The following is a 24,895-nucleotide window of genomic DNA, read 5'->3' as shown; positions in this document are numbered from 1 at the left end:
TATAGGTGGCATGTAGGTTTAACTGCACTAACTAACATTGCATTCCAGCTGTAAATGGCCTTTTTCAAAACCATTCTCTATTCAATTTCTACATAGACAGGAATTATTCATTCCAATGACCTGAAAGAGGTTGATTTCTCTTCAATTTGAAAATACATTGATGGTCGTTTGATATACACAGAAAGACCATCTCATCTACTGTGTTGCCAGTGGATGTGTTTAGACCAGAAGTCCCCATGAGAATAGTAAACGAACACGAATTTGACCAACTGGGGAAATTTTGTTAGTCCCAACAGGGTCAAATGTTATTTCTAGGGGGTTTAGGGTTCAGGTCAGAATTAGTGTTAGGGTTAGAATTGAGTTTAGGGTTAAGAGCTAGGTTTAGGAACTAGGTTTAGGGTTAGGAGCTAGGTTTAGGGTTAGGAGCTAGGGTTAGGGTTAAGGTTAGGGGTTAGGGAAAATAGGATTCTGAATGGAACTGAATTGTGTGTCCCCACAAAGTTAGTTATACAAGACTGTGTGTGTGTGTGTGTGTGTGTGTGTGTGTGTGTGTGTGTGTGTGTGTGTGTGTGTGTGTGTGTGTGTGTGTGTGTGTGTGTGTGTGTGTGTGTGTGTGTGTGTGTGTGTGTGTGTGTGTGTGTGTGTGTGAGTGTGTGTGTGTGTGCGTGTGTATTTACCAATGCAGATGAGTCCTGTGGTGTCCAGCTTGCTCCCAGGGGAGCACTCGCAGGCAAAGGAGCCGGCTGTGTTCCTACACTGTCCGTTAGAACAGGGGCGGTTTTCACACTCATTCACATCTACAAACAGAGGGGGAAGAGTTAGAGGGGAACACCTTTCATTTAATTTACAAGGAAGAAGAGTTAGAGGGAGACACATTTCACAACATTTACATTGGGGAAGAGTTAGAGAGGGACACATTTCACAACATTTACATTGGGGAAGAGTTAGAGAGGGACACATTTCACAACATTTACATTGGGGAAGAGTTAGAGAGGGACACATTTCACAACATTTACATTGGGGAAGAGTTAGAGGGGGACACATTTCAACATTTCACAACATTTACATGGGGGAAGAGTTAGAGGGGGACAACCTTTCACTACATTTACAAGAAGGGGGAAGAGTTAAAAGGTGACACCTTGAACAAAACTACCTCTCAAAACAGTGGGAATAGTTAGAATGTGACACCTTTAAGTAAATTTACAAGCAGGTTCTGATTGTGGATGTGTCCCAATAATCTAGTTCTAGATAGCTTTCTTTCTCTTTTCACTCCGTCACCACTGATCTTAAAGGATTTGCTAGGCATGTGCAGTATACCAGTTCTTGAAAACCAGGAAGTTCTTCAATTAAATGATCAGATATCATGACAAAAGATGACAAGAATGAGACAATGGGGCAAAGATTTTGGCGAAAGATAGCTTTTACAATCCTATTTGTAACCTGATTACAACACAGGGAAGATATAAAATGGGACACACTACGAAGAGGAAAAGCCAGCCCAAAATAATGACTGATTTTAAGTAGGGCTGGGAATTGCCAAGGACCTCCCGATACTTAGGTGCCGATACGACATGCAATAGATACTTTATTGGGTTTCGATGTTCCAAACATTCTGCTCACCATATGTCTTTTTTGTGTTTACTACAAATATAGAAAGATTATCGAAAACAAGCTATGAAGGAAATGTAACTATACACCCCCCCCCCCATCACTACTTTTAAGGCAAGCCAACGGTAAAAAGAAAACTCAACGAGAGAAACAGTTAAACCGATGCTTAGTTGATTTGATTTGATTTATTGAGTCCTCAACTGGAAACCGTTATTCTCAATGAACACTCTCAATCTTCGGGTCCAGGAATTCACATAAAGGCCAGAAGAAGAGGGAGCTACCTGGAATGTGCAGAAAACGCCTCCCAGCCAGTAGTTAATCATGGTAATCACTTACATACAGTGTATTTTGTACAATTCATTTGTTGTTCCACTTCCCATCTGCTTGGAGGAACAGTTAACACATGGATTATTGTATTGCCACAGTGCTGACAGGATTGAATGAACTTGAAACTGCACAGCAGCAAGATTGAGGGGAGTCGAGTGGAATTCAGTCCTGGGTTTTTATTTATTTTATTTAACCTTTATTTAACCAGGAAGGGCTCATTGGGGCGGCAGGGTAGCCTAGTGGTTAGAGTGTAGAGGCGGCAGGGTAGCCTAGTGGTTAGAGTGTAGAGGCGGCAGTGTAGCCTAGTGGTTAGAGTGTTGGACTAGTAACTGAAAGGTTGCAAGTTCACATCCCTGAGCTGACAAGATCTGTTGTTCTGCCCCTGAACAGGCAGTTAACCTAGGCTAGGCCTAGGTTCCTAGGCTGTCATTGAAAATAAGAATTTGTTCTTAACTGCCTTGCCTAGTTAAATAAAAAAATAACAAAATTGAGATTAAAATCTCTTTTTTCAAGAGCGCCCTGGCCAAGATAGGCAGCACCAAAGTCATTACAAAAAAATTAGACAGACAACATGAAAAACTACAAGTAATCTAGTAAAAACCATTGAATTCACAAGAGTATAAAACAGCAAATTTAAAAAAAGTTCAAACAGTATTTAGTATTTATTATAATAGTATTTGTCTGGCGCAATGGAGCCAATGGAATTGTCCCAAAAAGTGCAAGCCCCGCCCATCTGGCACTCAAGGCTCTAGTCCAGCGAACACTCAAAGCTGAAAGATTTAAAATACTACTTAAACCCAAGTCTGATTGAGTGAGCGCTTGCTTCATCTAATTTAGTGTACATGTGGCTTCCAAATGTGTCAATTTATATCTTGGCTTGATGACAACAGAGCTTGCAAATACCCACTGTTGCCTAACACACAAAAGTTTGGGCCACTTAAGTCCTTGCTACCAGGAAAAGCTAATAAACTATGGCAAAAACATGTTGTTGTGATTTTGACATATGTTTTACAGAAAGGGAGAGGGCAAAGGAGGAGAGGTATGAATCATAATTTTGGTTGGGTGATAGTGTAGTGTAGTGACGGTGTCGTGGCTGTGTCGTGACGGTATAGTGTTGTAAGTCACGCTTGGCTATGTCTCCGGGACACATATAGATGAGTGAAAGTGAGAGTGAGATGTTTCCAACTCTAAGTCTGCATCCTACATAGAACTCTACTTGTTATAATAGTGCACTACTACGGAATAGGGAATAGGGTGCAATTTGAAAGGTAGTTCAACTGTAACTAACACATGGAAGTGTGTCGTTCACGTTAATTCTGTTTCGGGAATGGATCGCATGGAATGTGAATTTCGGTCGCTGATCGTATTTATTGCTACTGAAGAGTCCGTGTTAGAATCATGTGAGGATGTAAACAGGACGGGAATAGAACTAAGCCTTAAAGCTTCACTTTATACTGCGACTGGCCTATGCTCCCCTCCTAAAGAGTTCACAAGGAACAGATGTCATTGTAAAAGTGTGTGTGTGCATGTGTGTGTGTGTGTGTGTGTGTGTGTGTAAGATGAATGCACTTAACGGTAAGTCGCTCTGGATAAGAGTGTCTGCTAAAATGACTACAATGTCAATTTAAAAGAATGTGTGTTTTCGTGCATGAGCGTATGTGTCCACACACAGTCCCCAGCCATCCAAACATCCTATTGTGCGTATTACTTTCTGCTGTGTTGACCGTCAAGGGGGATAACGTCAACGGTCTGACAGATCCCAGTCCTCACAGTCTCTCAATTCCCAAACCAGGAGGCCAGACTCTTAATTTACTACCCTATAAACCAGTAGGTTTAAATAGACCACAGAGCGATGGAGTGCGTTCCAAATAGCACCCTATTCCCTTACATAGTGCATGACTTTCGACCAGGGCCCATAGGGCTCTGATCAAAAATAGTTTAGGTGTAGTTTAGGTGTAGTTAAGGAATAGTTTAGGTTTAGTTTCGGTGTAGTTTAGGTATAGTTTATGTGTAGTTTAGGTATAGTTTATGTGTAGTTCAGGTGTAGTTTAGGTGTAGTTCATGTGTAATTTATGTGTAGTTTGGATGTAGTTTCGGTATAGTTTCGGGGTAGTTTCAGTGTAGTTTATGTGTAGTTTATGTGTAGTTTAGGTGTTGTTTAGTTATTCTAAAGGCCTACTGCAACACATTGCATGTTTTTGTTTCCCTTACAATAAATGTGATTAGTAATAGAGTTATAGAAAATAAAACAGTCTCGAAACAGCTTCTTTACAAAATCAAATGTCAGTGGCCCGTTGGCCTATAGCGGATATAGTGTTAAACCCTCATTTCTGTCGTGCCGTTTGACCTTGAGACTTTGTATGTAGGTGCCTTTACTTTGCATGTAGGTGCCTCATGCTGAACAAATTTGCCTCAAGGACCCATAAGGTCCGTCAGGATAGATTTTCCTCCAACTTTGAAAAACTTCCTTCTCATGATCCAAATAACAAGTATTTATGTCCACGGTACATCTCTTAACTTAGTTTGCAAAAAAAGCTAAGGGATTGGTTGAGAGATGGGTGGGAGTTATTGATTACGTATCCATTTAAATCCTTTGTAAATTCACTTCACAATGGCCTATCAACGTGAAACTGTTTAGGATCATCTAAGACATTACCATAATGAACCATGTTAAGTTTGGCATTGATTTCTTACAAAATAAGGAAATTATTCACAATTAACTTTCTTGACTATGCTTATAATGCTTAAAATAATCCTAAAAATCTTCTTCTCATGGACTAAAGTCAGATTCACTCCAGATTTGGTTTTTGGACTCATCACTATAGTCTTTAAAAAAAATCTGAAAAAATAATGTTGATGCTTTCAAAGATGGTCACACTATACCAGTAGATAAGTGGAGGCTGCTGAGAAGAGGACGGCTCATAGTAATGGCTGGAACGGAGCAGATGGAATGGCATCAAACACATGGAAACCATGTGCATTTGATCCATGTAGGGACCGACGCCGGAGATGAGAAGCAGGTAAGTCAAACATTTAATCGGGAACAGACATAGAACAAGACAAGAACAGCGTCAGCACACGGGTAACCAAGGACATATGACAATCAATTCAGAAGCAGGGAACATAGCTTGGAACCAGACAGATATAGGGAATGTAATGACAGAGGTGATTGAGTCCAGGTGAGTCCAATAATCGCTGATGCACGTGATCGGGGGCAGGTGTGCGTAATGATGATGGCAGGAGTGTGTTAGGCTGGGGAGCCTGGCACCCGAAGGGAAGAGCGGGAGCAGGCGTGACAGTCCCCCCCCCCTCTGGAGGCACCACCCGGCATCCCACCTGGGTGAGCCTGATGAACCGGCAGAGGCCGTGAGAGCCTGGTGAGCAGGCTGAGGCATAGGAGCCTGACAATCCAGCTGAGGCTTGTCGATCCCGCTGAGGCATAGGAGCCTGACGATCCGGCTGAGGCTTGTCGATCCCGTTGAGGCGTGGGAGCCTGGTGAGCCGGCTGAGGCATAGGAGTCTGACGATCCGGTTGAGGCTTGTCGATCCCGCTGAGGCGTGGGAGCCCGATGATCCAGCAGGGGCGTAGCAGCCTGACGAGCCGGCTGGGCGTAAAAACCTGACGATCCGGCTGAGGCCTGACGTGGGATGGGTGCCTTCCGAGCCAACCGGGGCAAGAAACCTCTCGAGCCAGCTAGGGCATGACAGCCCGACGAACTGGCTTAGGCACCCCCAACCGGGAACGTCAGCACTCCCCGATGCTTCGTATGATGGCTTCTGCATTCTGTAGGGACTGACGCCGTAGATGAGAAGCAGGTATGGGGAGTCAAACATTTAATCGGGACATGTGACAATTAATGCAGAAGCAGGGAACAGAGCGGGGAACCAGACAGATATAGGGAAGGTAATGACAGAGGTGATTGAGTCGAGGTGAGTCCAATAATCACTAATCCCTCAAGTGCCAGAGGGGAAGAGCGGAAGTAGGGTGACAATATCATTCCACACGTCCCGCCACAGCCACAAGCCCCGTTCTACCCAATTAAGGTGTTACCAACCTCCTGTGCAGTAGATGCATATTATCACATACACGAATATGCTTCAATATGCTAAACATACTTCAAAAATCTACTTATCATGACCCATAGACCATTAACTTAGTTGGAGAAAAGATAAGTGATTGGTTTAAATAATAAAATAAAAAAGTTTTTACTTTCCATTTAAACCACTGTAAATCCACAGTGGCCTAAGACCACACTGACTTTGGTATTGATATCTAAAAAAAAAACAAGGAAACTATTAACCTCTCATTCTTTGCATATGTAATGCTAATGCTCATAACCATCTTCTCCTCATAAAACCATACACCAGATTCACTCCAGATTTTGTATTTAGACTAATGATTGCACATAAAGGAGGATACTTCCTTCATGATAGAGTGCTTGCCTTGTTATGCTGATCTTGTGTCCTTCCTACCATCCTGTGAACCCCGTTCATTGCTGCTCACAGCTATATTTTGGGATATTTTTCATTGTTTTTCATGGGTAATAATCCCTTGTTCTAGAACTGACCCTACCTGAGAGACCCCAGAGGCCCCTGTGGTGATCCCTCTTTCACACTCAATTAGAGCCCATTAAGTCATTTCCCCTCTGCTGGCAGTGCACTCCGTGGAGGGTTGTACTGGTTTTATTGGCAACGTAAGGTGTGCCTCCCAAATGGCCCCCTATTCCTTATATGGGCCCTGATCAAAAGTAGTGCACTATATAGGGAATAGGGTGACATTTGCGAGGCTGAGAAGGGCTTAGTCACAAACCATAGCCGTAGCCCCTTGGGGTTATTTTGGACAGACCTGGGTTCAAATACTATTTGAAATCATTTCAAATACTTTATCTGGGCTTGATTGCTTGCTATTGCTCGGTATCGCTCAGAACAATGTTCTTGGCCATAACCAGTCATGCTTCAAGACGGGTCACTCAACCGAGACTGCTCAACCTCTGTGTCACAGAGGCTCTCCACACTGCCAAAGCTGACTCTCTGTCCTCCTTTCTCATCCTCCTAGATCTATCCATTGCCTTTGACACCGTGAACCATCAGCTCCTCCTCTCCACCCTCTCAGGGCTGAGCGTCTAAGGATCTGCACACTCTTGGATTGCATCCTACCTGGCAGTCTGCTCCTATCAGGTGACTTGGAGAGGATCTGTGTCTGCACCACGTGCTCTCACTACTGGTGTCCCCCAGGGCTCGGTTCTAGGCCCTCTTCCCCTTTCTCTATACACCAAGTCACTCAGCTCAGTCATATCATCAAATGGTCTCTGCTATCATTGCTTTGCAGATAACTGCTTTTCTCCTTCCTCTCTTCTGACATCCAGGTGGCGACACGCATCTCTGCGTGCCTGGCAGATCTCATAGTAGTCCGTTCTGCCAACTCTGGTCTCTTGGCTCTCCCGCAGTCAGCTCAGTCAAAGCTCTTCTCTGTCCTGGCACCAGTTTCCCCCTGAAGCTAGGACAGCAGAGTCCCTGCCCATCTTCTGAAAAACATCTGAAACACTACCTCTTCAAAGAGTATCTTAACTAATCCCACAGTTCACCACTCACCCTTTCATGAACTTACACTCATACTTGACCCCCCCCCACTTACTATGACTGTGATATGTGGTTGTCCAACCTAGCTATCTTAAGATGAATGCACCAACTGTACGTCACTCTGGATAAGAGCGTATGCTAAATTACTCAAATGTCAAATGTAAATATAAAATGTTTTGAGCTTGCCTGGCGCAATGGAACCACTAGAATAATCGCAAAAGTGCAAACGCCTGGCCTCCCGAGTGGCGCAGTGGTCTGTGGCACTAGAGATCCTGGTTCGAGTCCAGGCTCTGTCATAGCTGGCCGCGACCGGGAGACCCATGGGGCGGCGCATAATTGGCCCAGCATCGTCCGGGTTAGGGGAGGGTTTGGCCGGCAGGGATGTTCTTGTCCCATCGCGCACTAGCGACTCCTATGGCGGGCCGGGCGCAGTGCACACTGACACGGTTGCCAGGTGTACGGTGTTTCCTCTGACACATTGGTGCGGCTGGCTTCAGGGTTAAGTGGGCATTGTGTCAAGAAGCAGTGCGGCTTGGCTGGGTTGTGTTTCGGAGGACGCATGGCTCTCAATCTTCGCCTCTCTCGAGTCTGTACTGGAGTTGCAGCGATGGGACAAGACTGCAACTACCAATTGGATACCACGAAATTGGGGAGAAAAAGTATCATGTCTGATTATGGGCCAGTCAGGTGGCTTAATAGCATGGTTACAGGGGGACAGGGGTGAAGGTGGCTTAATAGCATGGTTACAGGGGGACAGGGGTTCAAATCAAATCAAATCAAAGGTGGTTTATTTGACATACAGGGGACATGGTTAGCAGATGTTAATGCGGGGTTGGAAATGCTTGTGCTTCTAGTTCTGACAATGCAGTTAACAGGGGGACAGTAATCTAACTAACAATTCCAAAAAAACTACTGTCTTATACATGGTGTACAGGGGATAAAGAATATGTACATACAGGGGGATATATGAATGGTGATTTACAGAGCAGCATAGGCAAGATACAGTAGATGACATTGGTACAGTAAGGTGGTTTGAGATGAGTATGGTTACCAAGGGGATAGGGGTTGGAAGGTGGCTTAGTGATACATGGTTACAGGGGGACAGTCGGTTGGAAGGTGGTACAGTTACAACGTATGATATGGGATGGTTTAGGAATGTGGGTTAGTAACATGGTTACAGGGGGACAGGGGTGAAGGTGGCTTAGGAGCATGGTTACAGGGGGACAGGCTGGAAGGTGGTTTAGGAGCATGGTTACAGGGGGACAGGGGATGGAAGGTGGTTTAGGAGCATGGTTACAGTGGGGACAGGGGTGAAGGTGGTTTAATAGCATGGTTACAGGGGGACAGGGGTTGGAAGATGGTTTAGGAGCATGGTTACAGGGGGACAGGAGTTGGAAGCTGGCTTAATAGCATGGTTACAGGGGGACAGGGGTTGGAAGGTGGCTTAATAGCATGGTTACAGGGGGGACAGGGGTTGGAAGCTGGCTTAATAGCATGGTTACAGGGGGACAGGGGTTGGAAGGTGGTTTAGGAGCATGGTTACAGGGGGACAGGCTGGAAGGTGGTTTAATAGCATGGTTACAGGGGGACAGGGGTTGGAAGGTGGTTTAGGAGCATGGTTACAGGGGGACAGGGGTTGGAAGGTGGTTTAGAAGCATGGTTACCGGGGGACAGGGGTGAAGGTGGCTTAGGAGCATGGTTACAGGGGGAAAGGGGTGAAGGTGGTTTAGGAGCATGGTTACAGGGGGACAGGGGTTGGAAGGTGGTTTAGGAGCATGGTTACAGGGGGACAGGGGTTGGAAGGTGGTTTAGGAGCATGGTTACCGGGGGACAGGGGTGAAGGTGGTTTAGGAGCATGGTTACAGGGGGACAGGGGTGAAGGTGGTTTAGGAGCATGGTTACCGGGGGACAGGGGTGAAGGTGGTTTAGGAGCATGGTTACAGGGGGACAGGGGGTGGAAGGTGGTTTAGGAGCATGGTTACAGGGGGACAGGGGTTGGAAGGTGGTTTAGGAGCATGGTTACAGGGGGACAGGGGTTGGAAGGTGGTTTAGGAGCATGGTTACCGGGGGACAGGGGTTGGAATATGGTTTAGAAGCATGGTTACAGGGGGACAGGGGTGAAGGTGGCTTAGGAGCATGGTTACAGGGGGAAAGGGGTGAAGGTGGCTTAGGAGCATGGTTACCGGGGGACAGGGGTTGGAAGGTGGTTTAGGAGCATGGTTACCGGGGGACAGGGGTTGGAAGGTGGTTTAGGAGCATGGTTACCGGGGGACAGGGGTTGGAAGGTGGTTTAGGAGCATGGTTACCGGGGGACAGGGGTTGGAATATGGTTTAGAAGCATGGTTACCGGGGGACAGGGGTGAAGGTGGTTTAGGAGCATGGTTACAGGGGGACAGGGGTGGAAGGTGGTTTAGGAGCATGGTTACCGGGGGACAGGGGTTGGAAGGTGGTTTAGGAGCATGGTTACAGGGGACAGGGGTTGGAAGCTGGTTTAGGAGCATGGTTACAGGGGGACGGGGTGAAGGTGGCTTAGGAGCATGGTTACAGGGGGACAGGGGTTGGAAGGTGGTTTAGGAGCATGGTTACCGGGGGACAGGGGTGAAGGTGGTTTAGGAGCATGGTTACAGGGGACAGGGGTGAAGGTGGTTTAGGAGCATGGTTACAGGGGGACAGGGGTGAAGGTGGTTCAGGAGCATGGTTACAGGGGGACAGGGGTTGGAAGGTGGTTTAGAAGCATGGTTACAGGGGGACAGGGGTTGGAAGGTGGTTTAGGAGCATGGTTACAGGGGGACAGGGGTTGGAAGGTGGTTTAGGAGCATGGTTACAGGGGGACAAGGGTCATTTTAAACCAGGGATGTAGTCCTTCATTTCGAACCAGGGACGTAGTCCTTCATTTTAAACCAGGGATGTAGTCATTTGGCACAACAAAGAATAAAAGGCCCTTAAACCAATGAGAGGGGACGTTTATTCTACCCTGCCTGAAATGGGAGGTATTATCTGAGGAGGAAACACTATCCAATAGAAACCTTCATTTTCTGTTGCAAAACATGACCCAGGTGTTACCATTTCTGTATATCATAAGATGGATGAAAATGTATTGCCCGAGTAAAATCCCCTTGAAAATAAAAGGACATACTCCACATCAGTGTCTACACACAATCAAAACCGCCCGATTTCTTCCATATGTCCCAGGCATAGTTCAGGTATGGGGGAAGGACGGTCATATCTGCACGCGTGTACATATGGTGGAATAACTCACAGAATATATCTGAGGGATATAAGACTTTAAAAAGACATCTGGTTCAGATATGAACTCAGAATGATTGAAATGCCTATCCTGTACTGAGGGGCCTTTGTCTGTTTCGCCCATGTAAGAAAAGAAGAGGAAGAAACAGTCACTGCTATTGCCCTGACTTCATCCTGACTTCTGACTTCATCTATCGGCTTTTATAACTTTTAAAAGGAAACATGTAAAAACTCCAGTATAGCAAACACACATTTAACATACAAGATGGGGGAAATAATAACCAAGGGTCAATTCAATCAGATCAGCTTTAGCAGACATCCTCATAGCTACTATGGTTACTCAGGTTTCTCTGGCTAATATGGTTTCTCTGGCTACTCAGGTTGCTCTGGCTAATATGGTTTCTCTGGCTACTCAGGTTGCTCTGGCTACTCAGGTTGCTCAGGTTGCTCTGGCTACTCAGGTTTCTCTGGCCACTATGGTTGCTCTGGCTACTCAGGTTTCTCAGGTTGCTCTGGCTACTCAGGTTTCTCTGGCCACTATGGTTGCTCTGGCTACTATGGTTGCTCTGGCTACTATGGCTACTCAGGTTGCTCTGGTTACTATGGCTACTCAGGTTGCTCTGGTTACTATGGCTACTCAGGTTTTGTCTGGCTACTCAGGTTTCTCAGGTTGCTCTGGCTACTATGGTTACTATGGCTACTCAGGTTTCTCCGGCTACTCAGGTTTCTCTGGCTACTCAGGTTCTCTGGCTACTCAGGTTCTCTGGCTACTCAGGTTTCTCTGGCTACTCAGGTTCCTCTGGCTACTCAGGTTCTCTGGCTACTATGGCTACTCAGGTTTCTCTGGCTACTCTGGTTGCTTTGGCTACTATGGCTACTCAGGTTGCTCTGGTTGCTCTGGCTACTATGGTTGCTCTGGTTACTATGGCTACTCAGGTTTCTCTGGCTACTCGGGTTTCTCTGGCTACTATGGCTCCTCAGGTTTCTCTGGCTCCTCAGGTTTCTCTGGCTACTATGGTTGCTCTGGTTACTATGGCTACTCAGGTTTTGTCTGGCTACTCAGGTTTCTCAGGTTGCTCTGGCTACTATGGTTACTATGGCTACTCAGGTTTCTCTGGCTACTCAGGTTCTCTGGCTACTCAGGTTCTCTGGCTACTCAGGTTTCTCTGGCTACTCAGGTTATCTGGCTACTATGGCTACTCAGGTTTCTCTGGCTACTCTGGTTGCTTTGGCTACTATGGCTACTCAGGTTGCTCTGGTTGCTCTGGCTACTATGGTTGCTCTGGTTACTATGGCTACTCAGGTTTCTCTGGCTACTCGGGTTTCTCTGGCTACTATGGCTCCTCAGGTTTCTCTGGCTCCTCAGGTTTCTCTGGCTACTATGGTTGCTCTGGTTACTATGGCTACTCAGGTTTCTCTGGCTACTCAGGTTTCTCTGGCTACTCAGGTTCTCTGGCTACTATGGCTACTCAGGGTTCTCTGGCTACTATGGTTTCTCTGGCTACTATGGTTTCTCTGGCTACTATGGCTACTCAGGTTGCTCTGGCTACTCAGGTTTCTCTGGTTACTGTGGTTTCTCTGGCTACTATGGTTTCTCTGGCTACTATGGTTTCTCTGGCTACTCAGGTTCTCTGGCTACTATGGCTCCTCAGGTTTCTCTGGCTCCTCTGGTTTCTCTGGCTACTATGGTTTCTCTGGCTACTATTGCTCCTCAGGTTTCTCTGGCTACTCAGGTTTCTCTGGTTAATATGGTTTCTCTGGCTACTATGGTTGCTCTGGCTAATCAGGATGCTCTGGCTACTCAGGTTGTTCTGGCTACTCAGGTTTCTCTGGCTACTCAGGTTCTCTGCCTACTCAGGTTCTCTGGCTACAATGGCTACTCAGGTTTCTCTGGCTACTATGGTTGCTCTGGCTATCCAGGTTTCTCTGGCTACTCAGGTTTCTCTGGCTACTATGGTTTCTCTGGCTACTATTTGTTTCTCTGGCTACTATGGTTTCTCTTGCTACTATGGCTACTATGGTTTCTCTGGCTACTCAGGTTTCTCTGGCTACTCAGGTTTCTCTGGCTACTATGGTTTCTCTGGCTACTATGGTTCTCTGGCTACTATGGTTCTCTGGCTACTATGGCTACTCAGGTTTCTCTGGCTACTCAGGTTTCTCTGGTTACTATGGTTTCTCTGGCTACTATGGCTACTCAGGTTTCTATGGCTACTCAGATTTCTCTGGTTACAATTTTTTTCTCTGGCTACTCAGGTTTCTCTGGCTACTCAGGTTTATCTGGCTACTCAGGTTTCTCTGGCTACTATGGCTACTATGGTTTCTCTGGCTACTCAGGTTCCTCTGGCTACTATGGCTACTCAGGTTGCTCTGGCTACTCAGGTTCCTCTGGCTACTATGGCTACTCAGGTTGCTCTGGCTACTCAGGTTCCTCTGGCTACTATGGCTACTCAGGTTGGTCTGGCTACTCAGGTTGCTCTGGCTACTCAGGTTGCTCTGGCTACTCAGGTTGCTCTGGCTACTCTGGCTTGCCAGGCATTTCTGATTTCCTCCGACCACCCAATACACCCCTTGTGTGTTTTTCCTACCAGGTGTCCACTTAAAATGGAAGTTCTGCTCCCTCTCTCTCTCACCACCATTTCTCTTTCTTGTTCTCTCTCTCTCTCTCTCTCTCTCTCTCTCTTCTCAAAGTCTTTTTTGGCATGATATTCACATGAATATTGCCAAAGCAGAAATACATAACAACAACAATGAAAATAGTCATCACCTCCCTCTCTCTCTCTCTCTCTCTCTCTTACCTTCGCATGTCTCAGAGTCCGGCCTGAAGAGGTAGCCCTTGGGGCAGGTGCAGCTGTAGCTGCCTGGAATGTTCCGACACAGTCCGTTGTCGCAGAGGAGCCGGTTCACCATGCACTCGTCAATGTCTGGAAGACAACAGGCAAACAGAGAGGACGCCTCACAGTCAACTCAGGACCATTTGTTCATGTGTCAGTGTCTGAGACCATTGGCCAGTGTCTATGAGGCCATTAGTCAGTGTCTGAGACTATTCGTCGGTGCATGATACTATTGGTTGGTGTCTATGAGACCATTGGTCAGTGTCTGAGACTATTGGTCGGTGTCTATGAGACCACTGGTCAGTGTCTGTGAGACCACTGGTCAGTGTCTGTGAGACCATTGGTCAGTGTCTGTGAGACCATTGGTCAGTGTCTGTGAGACCATTGGTCAGTGTCTGTGAGACCATTGGTCAGTGTATGAGACCATTGAGACCACTGGTCAGTGTCTGTGAGACCATTGGTCAGTGTCTATGAGACCATTGGTCGGTGTCTATGAGACCATTGGTCAGTGTCTATGAGAGCATTGGTCAGTGTCTGAGACCATTGAGACCACTGGTCAGTGACTGTGAGACCATTGGTCAGTGTCTGAGACTACTGGTCAGTGTCTAGGAAATGAATGTAAACATTTTCTGTGTATTTGTCCATTTCTTAAGCAAAAACATTTGTTTGAAACTGACATAGAGCAGACTGGGAGGATTGACACATTACACCCACATTGAAAACCGATAATCATAACAATTTCCCTTAATGACTCAAACCACCATTTCTGTGCACAAAGCGAGGTCCATACAGAAATGGTTTGTCGAGATCAGTGTGGCAGAACATGACTGGACTGCAGAGAGCCCTGACCTCAACCACATCAAACACTTTTGAGATGAATTGGAACGCCGACTGCGAGCCAGGCCTAATCGCCCAACATCAGTGCCCGACCTCCGTAATGCTCTTGTGGCTGAATGGAAGCAAGTCCCCACAGCAATGTTCCAACAACTAGTGGAAAGCCTTCCCAGAGGAGTGGAGCAACAAAGGTGGGAGCAGCTCCGTATTAATGCCAGTGATTTTGGAATGAGGTGCTCGACGGGCAGGTTCCAGCCCTACAGTTCTTATAAACCTGATTCCACTAATTATGGCCGAGACTGAAGATGATCATGTCTTTGTCAGACTGGGCTAGAATAAAAGGCTTTTGTTTCAGCACTACAGTTCTTATAAACCTGATTCCACTAATTATGGCCGAGACTGAAGATGATCATGTCTTTGTCAGACTGGGCTAGAATAAAAGGCTTTTGTTTCAGCCCTACAGTTCTTATAAACCTGATTCCACTAATTATGGCCGAGACTGAAGATGATCATGTCTTTGTCAGACTGGGCTAGAATAAAAGGCTTTTGTTTCAGCCCTACAGTTCTTATAAACCTGATTCCACTAATTATGGCCGAGACTGAAGATGATCATGTCTTTGTCAGACTGGGCTAGAATAAAAGGCTTTTGTTCCAGCCCTACAGTTCTTATAAACCTGATTCCACTAATTATGGCCGAGACTGAAGATGATCATGTCTTTGTCAGACTGGGCTAGAATAAAAGGCTTTTGTTCCAGCCCTACAGTTCTTATAAACCTGATTCCACTAATTATGGCCGAGACTGAAGATGATCATGTCTTTGTCAGACTGGGCTAGAATAAAAGGCTTTTGTTCCAGCCCTACAGTTCTTATAAACCTGATTCCACTAATTATGGCCGAGACTGAAGATGATCATGTCTTTGTCAGACTGGGCTAGAATAAAAGCCTACACTTTCCAGGAATTGAAAATCCTCCTCTAGAGACTACGGCCATGACTGACAGTCCACCATCCTCAACTCAATATACAAACTCTAAACGACAACCATAGACACCAGTATTTCCTCTGGTGTCAGGTCGTGAAGATAACCCGATTGAATTTGTTCCCCCTCTGTAATGTAGTCTTCACCAGCCCCTATTTGGCTGTGCATTTTCCGTTCCCAAAGGGCCCTTTGACTGCCAGGGGTCCCAGTCAACCCCAGAGTCAGACAGAAAGGGAAGTTGAAGAGCTTATAAAGCTGACTATAATTGCCCTTTGGAAATAATATCCTGTCGAACTCTTTCACCATGCCTATGATGGGAGGAACAAAGGGGTTACCGGCTACCGAGCTGAAACGACTACCAGGAATCACAGGGGAGCCGCGTTCCAAATGGAACCCTATCCTTATATAGTAGTGCACTACTTTTGACCAGGGCCCAGGAATAGAGTCCAATTTGGGATGCACACGCCCAGGGAAACGCTCTCAGAATTCATGCGTCCCCATTAGGATTTTTGACAAAAATGGTGGTGATATGTCATTTTGTCTTTGCGGCCAAGAGGAGATGGAATATACAGTGCCTTGCGAAAGTATTCGGCCCCCTTGAACTTTGCGACCTTTTGCCACATTTCAGGCTTCCTAACATAAAGATATAAAACTGTATTTTTTTGTGAAGAATCAACAACAAGTGGGACACAATTATGAAGTGGAAGGACATTTATTGGATATTTCAAACTTTTTTAACAACTCAAAAACTGAAAAATTGGGCGTGCAGAATTATTCAGCCCCCTTAAGTTAATACTTTGTAGCGCCACCTTTCTCTGCGATTACAGCTGTAAGTTGCTTGGGGTATGTCTCTATCAGTTTTGGACATCGAGAGACTGAATTTTTTTCCCATTCCTCCTTGCAAAACAGCTTGAGCTCAGTGAGGTTGGATGGAGAGCATTTGTGAACAGCAGTTTTCAGTTCTTTCCACAGATTCTCGATTGGATTCAGGTCTGGACTTTGACTTGGCCATTCTAACACCTGGATATGTTTATATTTGAACCATTCCATTGTAGATTTTGCTTTATGTTTTGGATCATTGTCTTGTTGGAAGACAAATCTCTGTCCCAGTCTCAGGTCTTTTGCAGACTCCATCAGGTTTTCTTCCAGAATGGTCCTGTATTTGGCTCCATCCATCTTCCCATCAATTTTAACCATCTTCCCTGTCCCTGCTGATGAAAAGCAGGCCCAAACCATGATGCTGCCACCACCATGTTTGACAGTGGGGATGGTGTGTTCAGGGTGATGAGCTGTGTTGCTTTTACGCCAAACATAACGTTTTGCATTGTTGCCAAAAAGTTCAATTTTGGTTTCATCTGACCAGAGCACCTTCTTCCACATGTTTGGTGTGTCTCCCAGGTGGCTTGTGGCAAACTTTAAACAACACTTTTTATGGATATCTTTAAGAAATGGCTTTCTTCTTGCCACTCTTCCATAAAGGCCAGATTTGTGCAATATACGACTGATTGTTGTCCTATGGACAGAGTCTCCCACCTCAGCTGTAGATCTCTGCAGTTCATCCAGAGTGATCATGGGCCTCTTGGCTGCATCTCTGATCAGTCTTCTCCTTGTATGAGCTGAAAGTTTAGAGGGACAGCCAGGTCTTGGTAGATTTGCAGTGGTCTGATACTCCTTCCATTTCAATATTATCGCTTGCACAGTGCTCCTTGGGATGTTTAAAGCTTGGGAAATCTTTTTATATCCAAATCCGACTTTAAACTTCTTCACAGCAGTATCTCGGACCTGCCTGGTGTGTTCCTTGTTCTTCATGATGCTCTCTGCGCTTTTAACGGACCTCTGAGACTATCACAGTGCAGGTGCATTTATACAGAGACTTGATTACACACAGGTGGATTGTATTTATCATCATTAGTCATTTAGGTCAACATTGGATCATTCAGAGATCCTCACTGAACTTCTGGAGAGAGTTTGCTGCACTGAAAGTAAAGGGGCTGAATCATTTTGCACCCCCAATTTTTCAGTTTTTGATTTGTTAAAAAAGTTTGAAATATCCAATAAATGTCGTTCCACTTCATGATTGTGTCCCACTTGTTGTTGATTCTTCACAAAAAATGCAGTTTTATATCTTTATGTTTGAAGCCTGAAATGTGGCAAAAGGTCGCAAAGTTCAAGGGGGCCGAATACTTTCGCAAGGCACTGTATACTGTATAATTATTAGGGGTGAACCTGCGATTCAACGTCTTACCTTGCCAAATGAAAGGTAAAATGGTTATGTTGAATACTGGTATGTATATTGCAGTCTTTCTATCAGGCAAGTTTCTATCAGGCACTATTTCAGTGCTGTTAAAAGTTACAATGTGAATAAGTCACACTTGCTACCTACAGTGCATGATTATTTCTGCTTCTATTGGGAGAATTTCATTTTTAAGAACTTGTGTGCTTTCAAGTGCAAGAAAACCAAATTGCTTTCGTTTGTGTATTTCTTTTAGTGTACTCTGTTTGGGAGGGTCCCAACTCCAGAGTTTACAGTGGCTGTGAGTTTATAGTGACTGTGACTTTACAGTGGCTGTGCGTTTGCAGTGGCTGAGTTTACAGTGACTGAGTTTATAATGACTGAGTTTATAATGACTGAGTTTACAGTGGCTGAGTTTACAGTGACTGAGTTTATAATGACTGAGTTTACAGTGACTGAGTTTATAATGACTGAGTTTACAATGACTGAGTTTACAGTGGCTGAGTTTATAATGACTGAGTTTACAGTGACTGAGTTTATAATGACTGAGTTTACAATGACTGAGTTTACAGTGGCTGTGAGTTTACAGTGGCTGAGTTTACAGTGACTGAGTTTACAATGACTGAGTTTACAGTGGCTGTGAGTTTACAGTGACTGAGTTTACAATGACTGAGTTTATAATTACTGAGTTGACTGAGTGGCAGTGACTGAGTTTATAATGACTGAGTTTACAGTGACTGAGTGACTGAGTTTACAATGACTGAGTTTACAGTGGCTGTGAGTTTACAGTGGCTGAGTTTACAGTGACTGAGTTTACAATGACTGAGTTTACAGTGGCTGTGAGTTTACAGTGGCTGAGTTTACAGTGACTGAGTTTACAGTGGCTGAGTTTACAGTGGCTGTGAGTTTACAGTGACTGAGTTTACAATGACTGAGTTTATAATTACTGAGTTTACAATGACTGAGTTTACAGTGGCTGTGAGTTTGCAGTGACTGAGTTTACAGTGACTGAGTTTACAGTGTTACAGTGCTGCTGCTCCAGTTTCAACTGTTCTGCCTTATTATTATACGACCATGCTGGTCATTTATGAACATTTGAACATCTTGGCCATGTTCTGTTATAATCTCCACCCGGCACAGCCAGAAGAGGACTGGCCACCCCACATAGCCTGGTTCCTCTCTAGGTTTCTTCCTAGGTTTTGGCCTTTCTAGGGAGTTTTTCCTAGCCACCGTGCTTCTACACCTGCATTGCTTGCTGTTTGGGGTTTTAGGCTGGGTTTCTGTACAGCACTTTGAGATATCAGCTGATGTAAGAAGGGCTATATAAATAAATTTGATTTGATTTGATTTGATTTACAGTGACTGAGTTTAGAATGACTGAGTTTACAGTGGCTGAGTTTACAATGACTGAGTTTACAGTTGCTGTGAGTTTACAGTGACTGAGTTTACAGTGGCTGAGTTTACAATGACTGAGTTTACAGTGACTGAGTTTACAATGACTGAGTTTACAATGACTGAGTTTACAATGACTGAGTTTACAGTGGCTGTGAGTTTACAGTGGCTGAAAAGCCCGTTCCAAAACCCAAATCTGGTCCTTTCTGCCTTCTTCCCTCTCTCCTTTCCTCTTTCCCTGTCTCCCTACCTCCGTCCATTGGTCTTTACAGGTCTTTTGGCCGTGTTCTGTCTTCATGTCTGTCTTTTCCCTGGCAGCTACACACCATGATGTCATTTCAATAGAGAAAGGCGATTTGTCTCAAGAGCTGAAATGTAGCGCAACTGAATTGAATTGGCACCCTATTCCCTATGGGCCCTGGTCAAAAGTAGTGCACTAAATAGGGAATAGGGAGCCACTTAGGAAGCAGACTGAGTCGGTCTATAATTAACTCTATGTTTTGACTATAGTAGTATAGACAGTAGTCAAAGGGAAACCGGGATCACATTTTCCTAGGCGGCGTGGGAGTTGTAGCACCTGTGTTTCTATCATTACTGCCAGGAAAACGAGAGGGAAGAAATCAAATACGGTTTTGTGTGTTTCTGTATGCTTCATTTGAATCCTTGGCATACAATCAAGTTGCATCAGCATAGGACATGAGAGTAAGTCTGTTTGAATGGGCTCTACTATTACTGTTAGTGGTGAGTGTGGTAACTAGGAAGACTAGCAAGTCATAGCGCTCCAACCACCGAAAGGCAATGTGAGAACTTTGCACGTATTGTCAGTAATGCTAAGAATAGTCAAGCATCCAAAAGGAACAGTAAATGTAATAGTATATTGTTCTGACTACTCACTTTGTGTTGGGTAACACTTCCTATGAATACCCTCTTCACAGGTCATTAAAGCGCTCAGTGTTTTGTGCAATCGTGTGACACAGCAAGATTTTATTCTGTATTATAAGCATTATCCAGAAATGAGAATTAGACCAAAAATGAAAGCAATTGTCTGAGGATGGTGGTGGAGGATGGTGCTGGAGGATGGTGCTGGACCATCTACTATAAAAAGAGTGGACAGTTCACTGAAAAAGCTTTAAATAAAGGTTCAAATCTGGGTCATGTGACATGATTAAAAAAACACAGGGCCCTGCTACGCATAATGCATTTGATAATGCATGACATGGGTGCTAATAGCTGCCCATAAGGTTCGGCAAAAAATAGTTCAATGGGCCTGCCTACTCTAAAACGGTTGGTTTGGTCGGTGAAACAAATCTCTAGACAGACTCCCAGGTTAGCTCTCCTCCTCTTCCTCTTCACAAATCTCTAGACCGGCTCCCAGGTTAGCTCTCCTCCTCATCACAAATCCTCAGACTCACAAAAATCTCTCCGGCTCCCAGGTTAGCTCTCCTCCTCTTCCTCATCACAAATCTCTAGAGCGGCTCCCAGGTTAGCTCTCCTCCTCTTCCTCATCACAAATCTCTAGACAGACTCCCAGGTTAGCTCTCCTCCTCTTCCTCATCACAAATCTCTAGACAGGCTCCGAGGTTAGCTCTCCTCCTCTTCCTCATCACAAATCTCTAGACCGGCTCCCAGGTTAGCTCTCCTCCTCTTCCTCATCACAAATCTCTAGACAGACTCCCAGGTTAGCTCTCCTCCTCTTCCTCATCACAAATCTCTAGACAGACTCCCAGGTTAGCTCTCCTTCTCTTCCTCATCACAGCTGCTGCCCAATTGAGACGTAACCTACCAACTGAAAGAGAGACACCACTACACCTCCACTGCCTCTCAGCCTCAGCCTGGACAACAAGCTGGATGTCAGTAAAGGAGGAAGCTATTTGAACCTCGCCTCGCATAGACACATGCCTAGTGTGCTCTTCTGGCTATGGAGGCCATCTTTAATACTGAATTATGGGTCATCATATTTGGCATAAACAAGATGTGTGACCAGTGATGTAGTAGAGGGTAAATACAGTGTTTTTAAAAATGTATTTAATTGAAAGTGTATTGAACATTAATTTGGTCATCGTGAACGTGTAGCAATTTGTTGTTATCACTACATCACAGGTCATGACATTTCGTGTCACTGAAGGTCAAGTTACAAGAAAGATAGTGTCATTTTGCAGTTTCAACTGTTCTGCCTTATTACTATTCGACCATGCTGGTCATTTATGAACATTTGAACATCTTGGCCATGTTCTGTTAAAATCTCCACCCGGCACAGCCAGAAGAGGACTGGCCACCCCACATAGCCTGGTTCCTCTCTAGGTTTCTTCCTAGGTTTTGGCCTTTCTAGGGGAGTTTTTCCTAGCCACCATGCTTCTACACCTGCATTGCTTGCTGTTTGGGGTTTTAGGCTGGGTTTCTGTACAGCACTTTGAGATATCAGCTGATGTACGAAGGGCTATATAAATACATTTGATTTGATTTGATTTGTAGTGTCAGAAACAGCCTTTCTCCACTCACCCACACAGGTCTTGCCCGTGTTGTCAGACTCGTAGCCAGTGTTACAGAAGCAACGGAAACTGCCTCGTAGGTTCTCACACATTCCATTGGGACAGATCTCTGGGTTCAGTGCACACTCATTGATGTCTGGCCAAGGGAAAGAGACAGAGGGACACAATAAAGAGGGGTCATTTTAATGTCACGCAATACACTGATGAAAACCCCCTAACGTTTCGTAGTATGTGTAGGGCACATTACCTGTTCCATCCACAGAGAAGCCGATTCCACTTCCACACAGAGCCTGGAACTCAGCTGCAAGACCAAACAGAAGTGGTGGTTAAAGTTCTAGAAGACTGAGATGAAGGGTTGGGGTTACTGCTTTAAATACAGGAATAAATACAAAGTCAATGACTGCGGTTGCAACAAAACAACCTCCATTACCAAGCATCTGTGTGTGTGAGAACGCAACATTTTGTACCTACTGTATGTAATGTGAGCTATATTTGATGTTGGAAGCACAACAATAATATATCACCCACACAGCATTGGTCCTCTCAAAGTCACCCTATTAGCTGCACTAGTCTTCTCAAAGTCACCCTATTAGCTGCATTGGTCCTCTTTAAGTCACTCTATTAGCTGCACTAGTTTTCTCAAAGTCACCCTATTAGCTGCACTAGTCTTCTCAAAGTCACCCTATTAGCTGCACTAGTCTTCTCAAAGTCACCCTATTAGCTGCACTAGTCTGCTCAAAGTCACTATATTAGCCAATTGGTCCTCTCAAAGTCACTCTATTAGCTGCATTAGTCTTCTCAAAGTCACTTTATTAGCTGCATTGGTCCTCTCAAAGTCACTATATTAGCTGCATTGGTCCTCTCAAAGTCACTATATTAGCTGCATTGGTCCTCAAAGTCACTCTATTAGCTGCATTGGTCCTCTCAAAGTCACTATATTAGCTGCATTGGTCCTCAAAGTCACTCTATTAGCTGCACTAGTCTTCTCAAAGTCACTCTATTAGCTGCACTAGTCTTCTCAAAGTCACCCTATTAGCTGCACTAGTCTTCTCAAAGTCACTATATTAGCCAATTGGTCCTCTCAAAGTCAATCTATTAGCTGCATTAGTCTTCTCAAAGTCACTATATTAGCTGCACTAGTCTTCTCAAAGTCACTATATTAGCTGCATTGGTCCTCTCAAAGTCACTATATTAGCTACATTAGTCTTCTCAAAGTCACTATATTAGCTGCATTGGTCCTCTCAAAGTCACTATATTAGCTGCATTGGTCCTCTCAAAGTCACCCTATTAGCTGCATTAGTCTTCTCAAAGTCACTCTATTAGCTGCACTAGTCTTCTCAAAGTCACCCTATTAGCCAATTGTTCACTCCATTGTCTACAAGTGAGTCAGTTGGTCTACAAACAGCATCTAAAGACGTTCAGATAAAACAACGTTTTTCAGGATTCCTAGTCTTGATTGACATTCGCACAGTTTGGATGTGCGTCATCGTGTGTATTGTACCTGAGTTCTTGGCTGGGCAAGACACACAGGGCTCTCCGAAGCCGTAGTCGGTGTTGGCACAGCAGCACTCCGACTTGGTGACGGCTCCCTGGAAGGGACGCACGCACACACCCTTCTTTATGGCGCCGTAGCAGGTGCTGCGCATGTGTGTGTCTGAAGGAAGAAAACACAGAGACACTGTGTGTGACAATGGATTAACACAACAGTGCGTTACAGTGAAAACATTGGTGGTGATTGCTGAGGATTTCCGCTTTCCGACATTTTGTCTTTTTTGCTCAAAGCCCATGAGAAGGAATATAGGAACTTAGCTACTTGTCAGTGTACTGTAGCCAATCTCTCTCTCTCTCTCTCTCTCTCTCTCTCTCTCTCTCTCTCTCTCTCTCTCTCTCTCTCTCTCTCTCTCTCTCTCTCTCTCTCTCTGCATGCTGGGAGTGTTTGGTGCATACTGGGAATTGTATGAGCGAAGGAGTGTGTGTGTTGTGTAGAGTTAGATATTCAGAACTTTCTTTCGGTTTTCTCTTTCTTGGTGGCATTTTTTGTTTTCTTCTGTGCATGATCAAGGTTATTATTTTTGTTGTGGTAGAATTAAGAATTTTGTTTTTCGTATCGAAATTACCCTGATTTTGGCGGGATGGGGATGTGTCTTGAAGAGTGTCTTGTTGATCAGATGGTTGAGCATGGTGTACTTCTTAAAGAAGAGCGTCTTGTTGATCGGATGGTTGAGCATGGCGTACTTCTTAAAGAAGAGCGTCTTGTTGATCAGATGGTTGAGCATGGTGTACTTCTTAAAGAAGAGTGTCTTGTTGATCGGATGGTTGAGCATGGTGTACTTCTTAAAGAAGAGCGTCTTGTTGATCAGATGGTTGAGCATGGCTTACTTCTTAAAGAAGTGTCTGGTTGATCAGATGGTTGAGCATGGCGTACTTCTTAAAGAAGAGCGTCTTGTTGATCAGATGGTTGAGCATGGCGTACTTCTTAAAGAAGAGCGTCTTGTTGATCAGATGGTTGAGCATGGCGTACTTCTTAAAGAAGAGTGTCTTGTTGATCAGATGGTTGAGCATGGCGTACTTCTTAAAGAAGAGTGTCTTGTTGATCAGATGGTTGAGCATGGCGTACTTCTTAAAGAAGAGTGTCTGGTTGATCAGATGGTTGAGCATGGCGTACTTCTTAAAGAAGAGCGTCTTGTTGATCGTATGGTTGAGCATGGTGTACTTCTTAAAGAAGAGTGTCTTGTTGATCGGATGGTTGATTATGGCGTACTTCTTAAAGGAATGTTTATTCAAGTTATGCCGCTTTTTTCTCGGTCAACAAGGGTAACGATTTCAAATGTACCGCCGTTTATTCCCAATGAGCTATTGGAGCGCGAGTTATTGCGCTTTGGGAAGTTCACCAGTTCAATTAAGGTTGTCCCGTTGGGTTGCAAACACCCAGCGTTGAAACAGGTTATGTCGTTTCGGCGACAGCTGTTTCTGTTTTTGGACTCACCGGAGCAGACTTTAGAGTTATTGTTTAAAGTAAACTATGACAATAGACTGTATATGGCTTATGCTAGTACGGGTAGTCAACAGTGTTTTGAGTGTGGGGATGTTGGTCATAAGCGGCATGCTTGCCCGAAAAGGGAGAAGGCCGAGGGAGGGGCGCAGGTGGTCCTCGTTACGCCTGGGCCCACTGATGTAGGGAGAGGTGGGCCGACAGCGGTAGAGCAGCCACAAGCACCTGTTGCTGAGGAAGAAGTTATCCGTGTTGAGGGCACGGAGTTGTTATGCACAGAAAAATATTGTTGTAGAAGGTAAGGATGGATCTGAAGAGCCATTTCCTCAGACTGGTGAGGAGGTGCCCAGTCCGAGTGCTGGGGTACAGGAGGGGGTTCATGTGGA

General features: G+C 45.0%; 1 protein-coding gene across 2 annotated transcripts in view; it reads right to left on the bottom strand.

Annotated features, from left to right (window-relative positions):
• LOC112247575 (fibrillin-2) overlaps positions 1–24,895 on the bottom strand; it is a 247,297-nt gene that overhangs the window by 121,627 nt on the left and 100,775 nt on the right. For both annotated transcript variants that reach the window (XM_042302707.1, XM_042302708.1), the window contains exons 16-20: positions 23,019–23,171; positions 21,765–21,818; positions 21,528–21,653; positions 13,557–13,682; positions 678–797 (exon numbers count right to left, since the gene is read on the bottom strand). In XM_042302707.1, coding sequence (XP_042158641.1) covers positions 678–797; positions 13,557–13,682; positions 21,528–21,653; positions 21,765–21,818; positions 23,019–23,171 — 579 coding nt within the window. The remainder of the gene's footprint in view (positions 1–677; positions 798–13,556; positions 13,683–21,527; positions 21,654–21,764; positions 21,819–23,018; positions 23,172–24,895) is intronic.

Source organism: Oncorhynchus tshawytscha, linkage group LG20 (genome assembly GCF_018296145.1).
Source record: "Oncorhynchus tshawytscha isolate Ot180627B linkage group LG20, Otsh_v2.0, whole genome shotgun sequence".
NCBI classification, from domain to species: Eukaryota; Metazoa; Chordata; class Actinopteri; order Salmoniformes; family Salmonidae; genus Oncorhynchus; species Oncorhynchus tshawytscha.
This window is presented reverse-complemented; position numbering and strand designations above follow the sequence as displayed.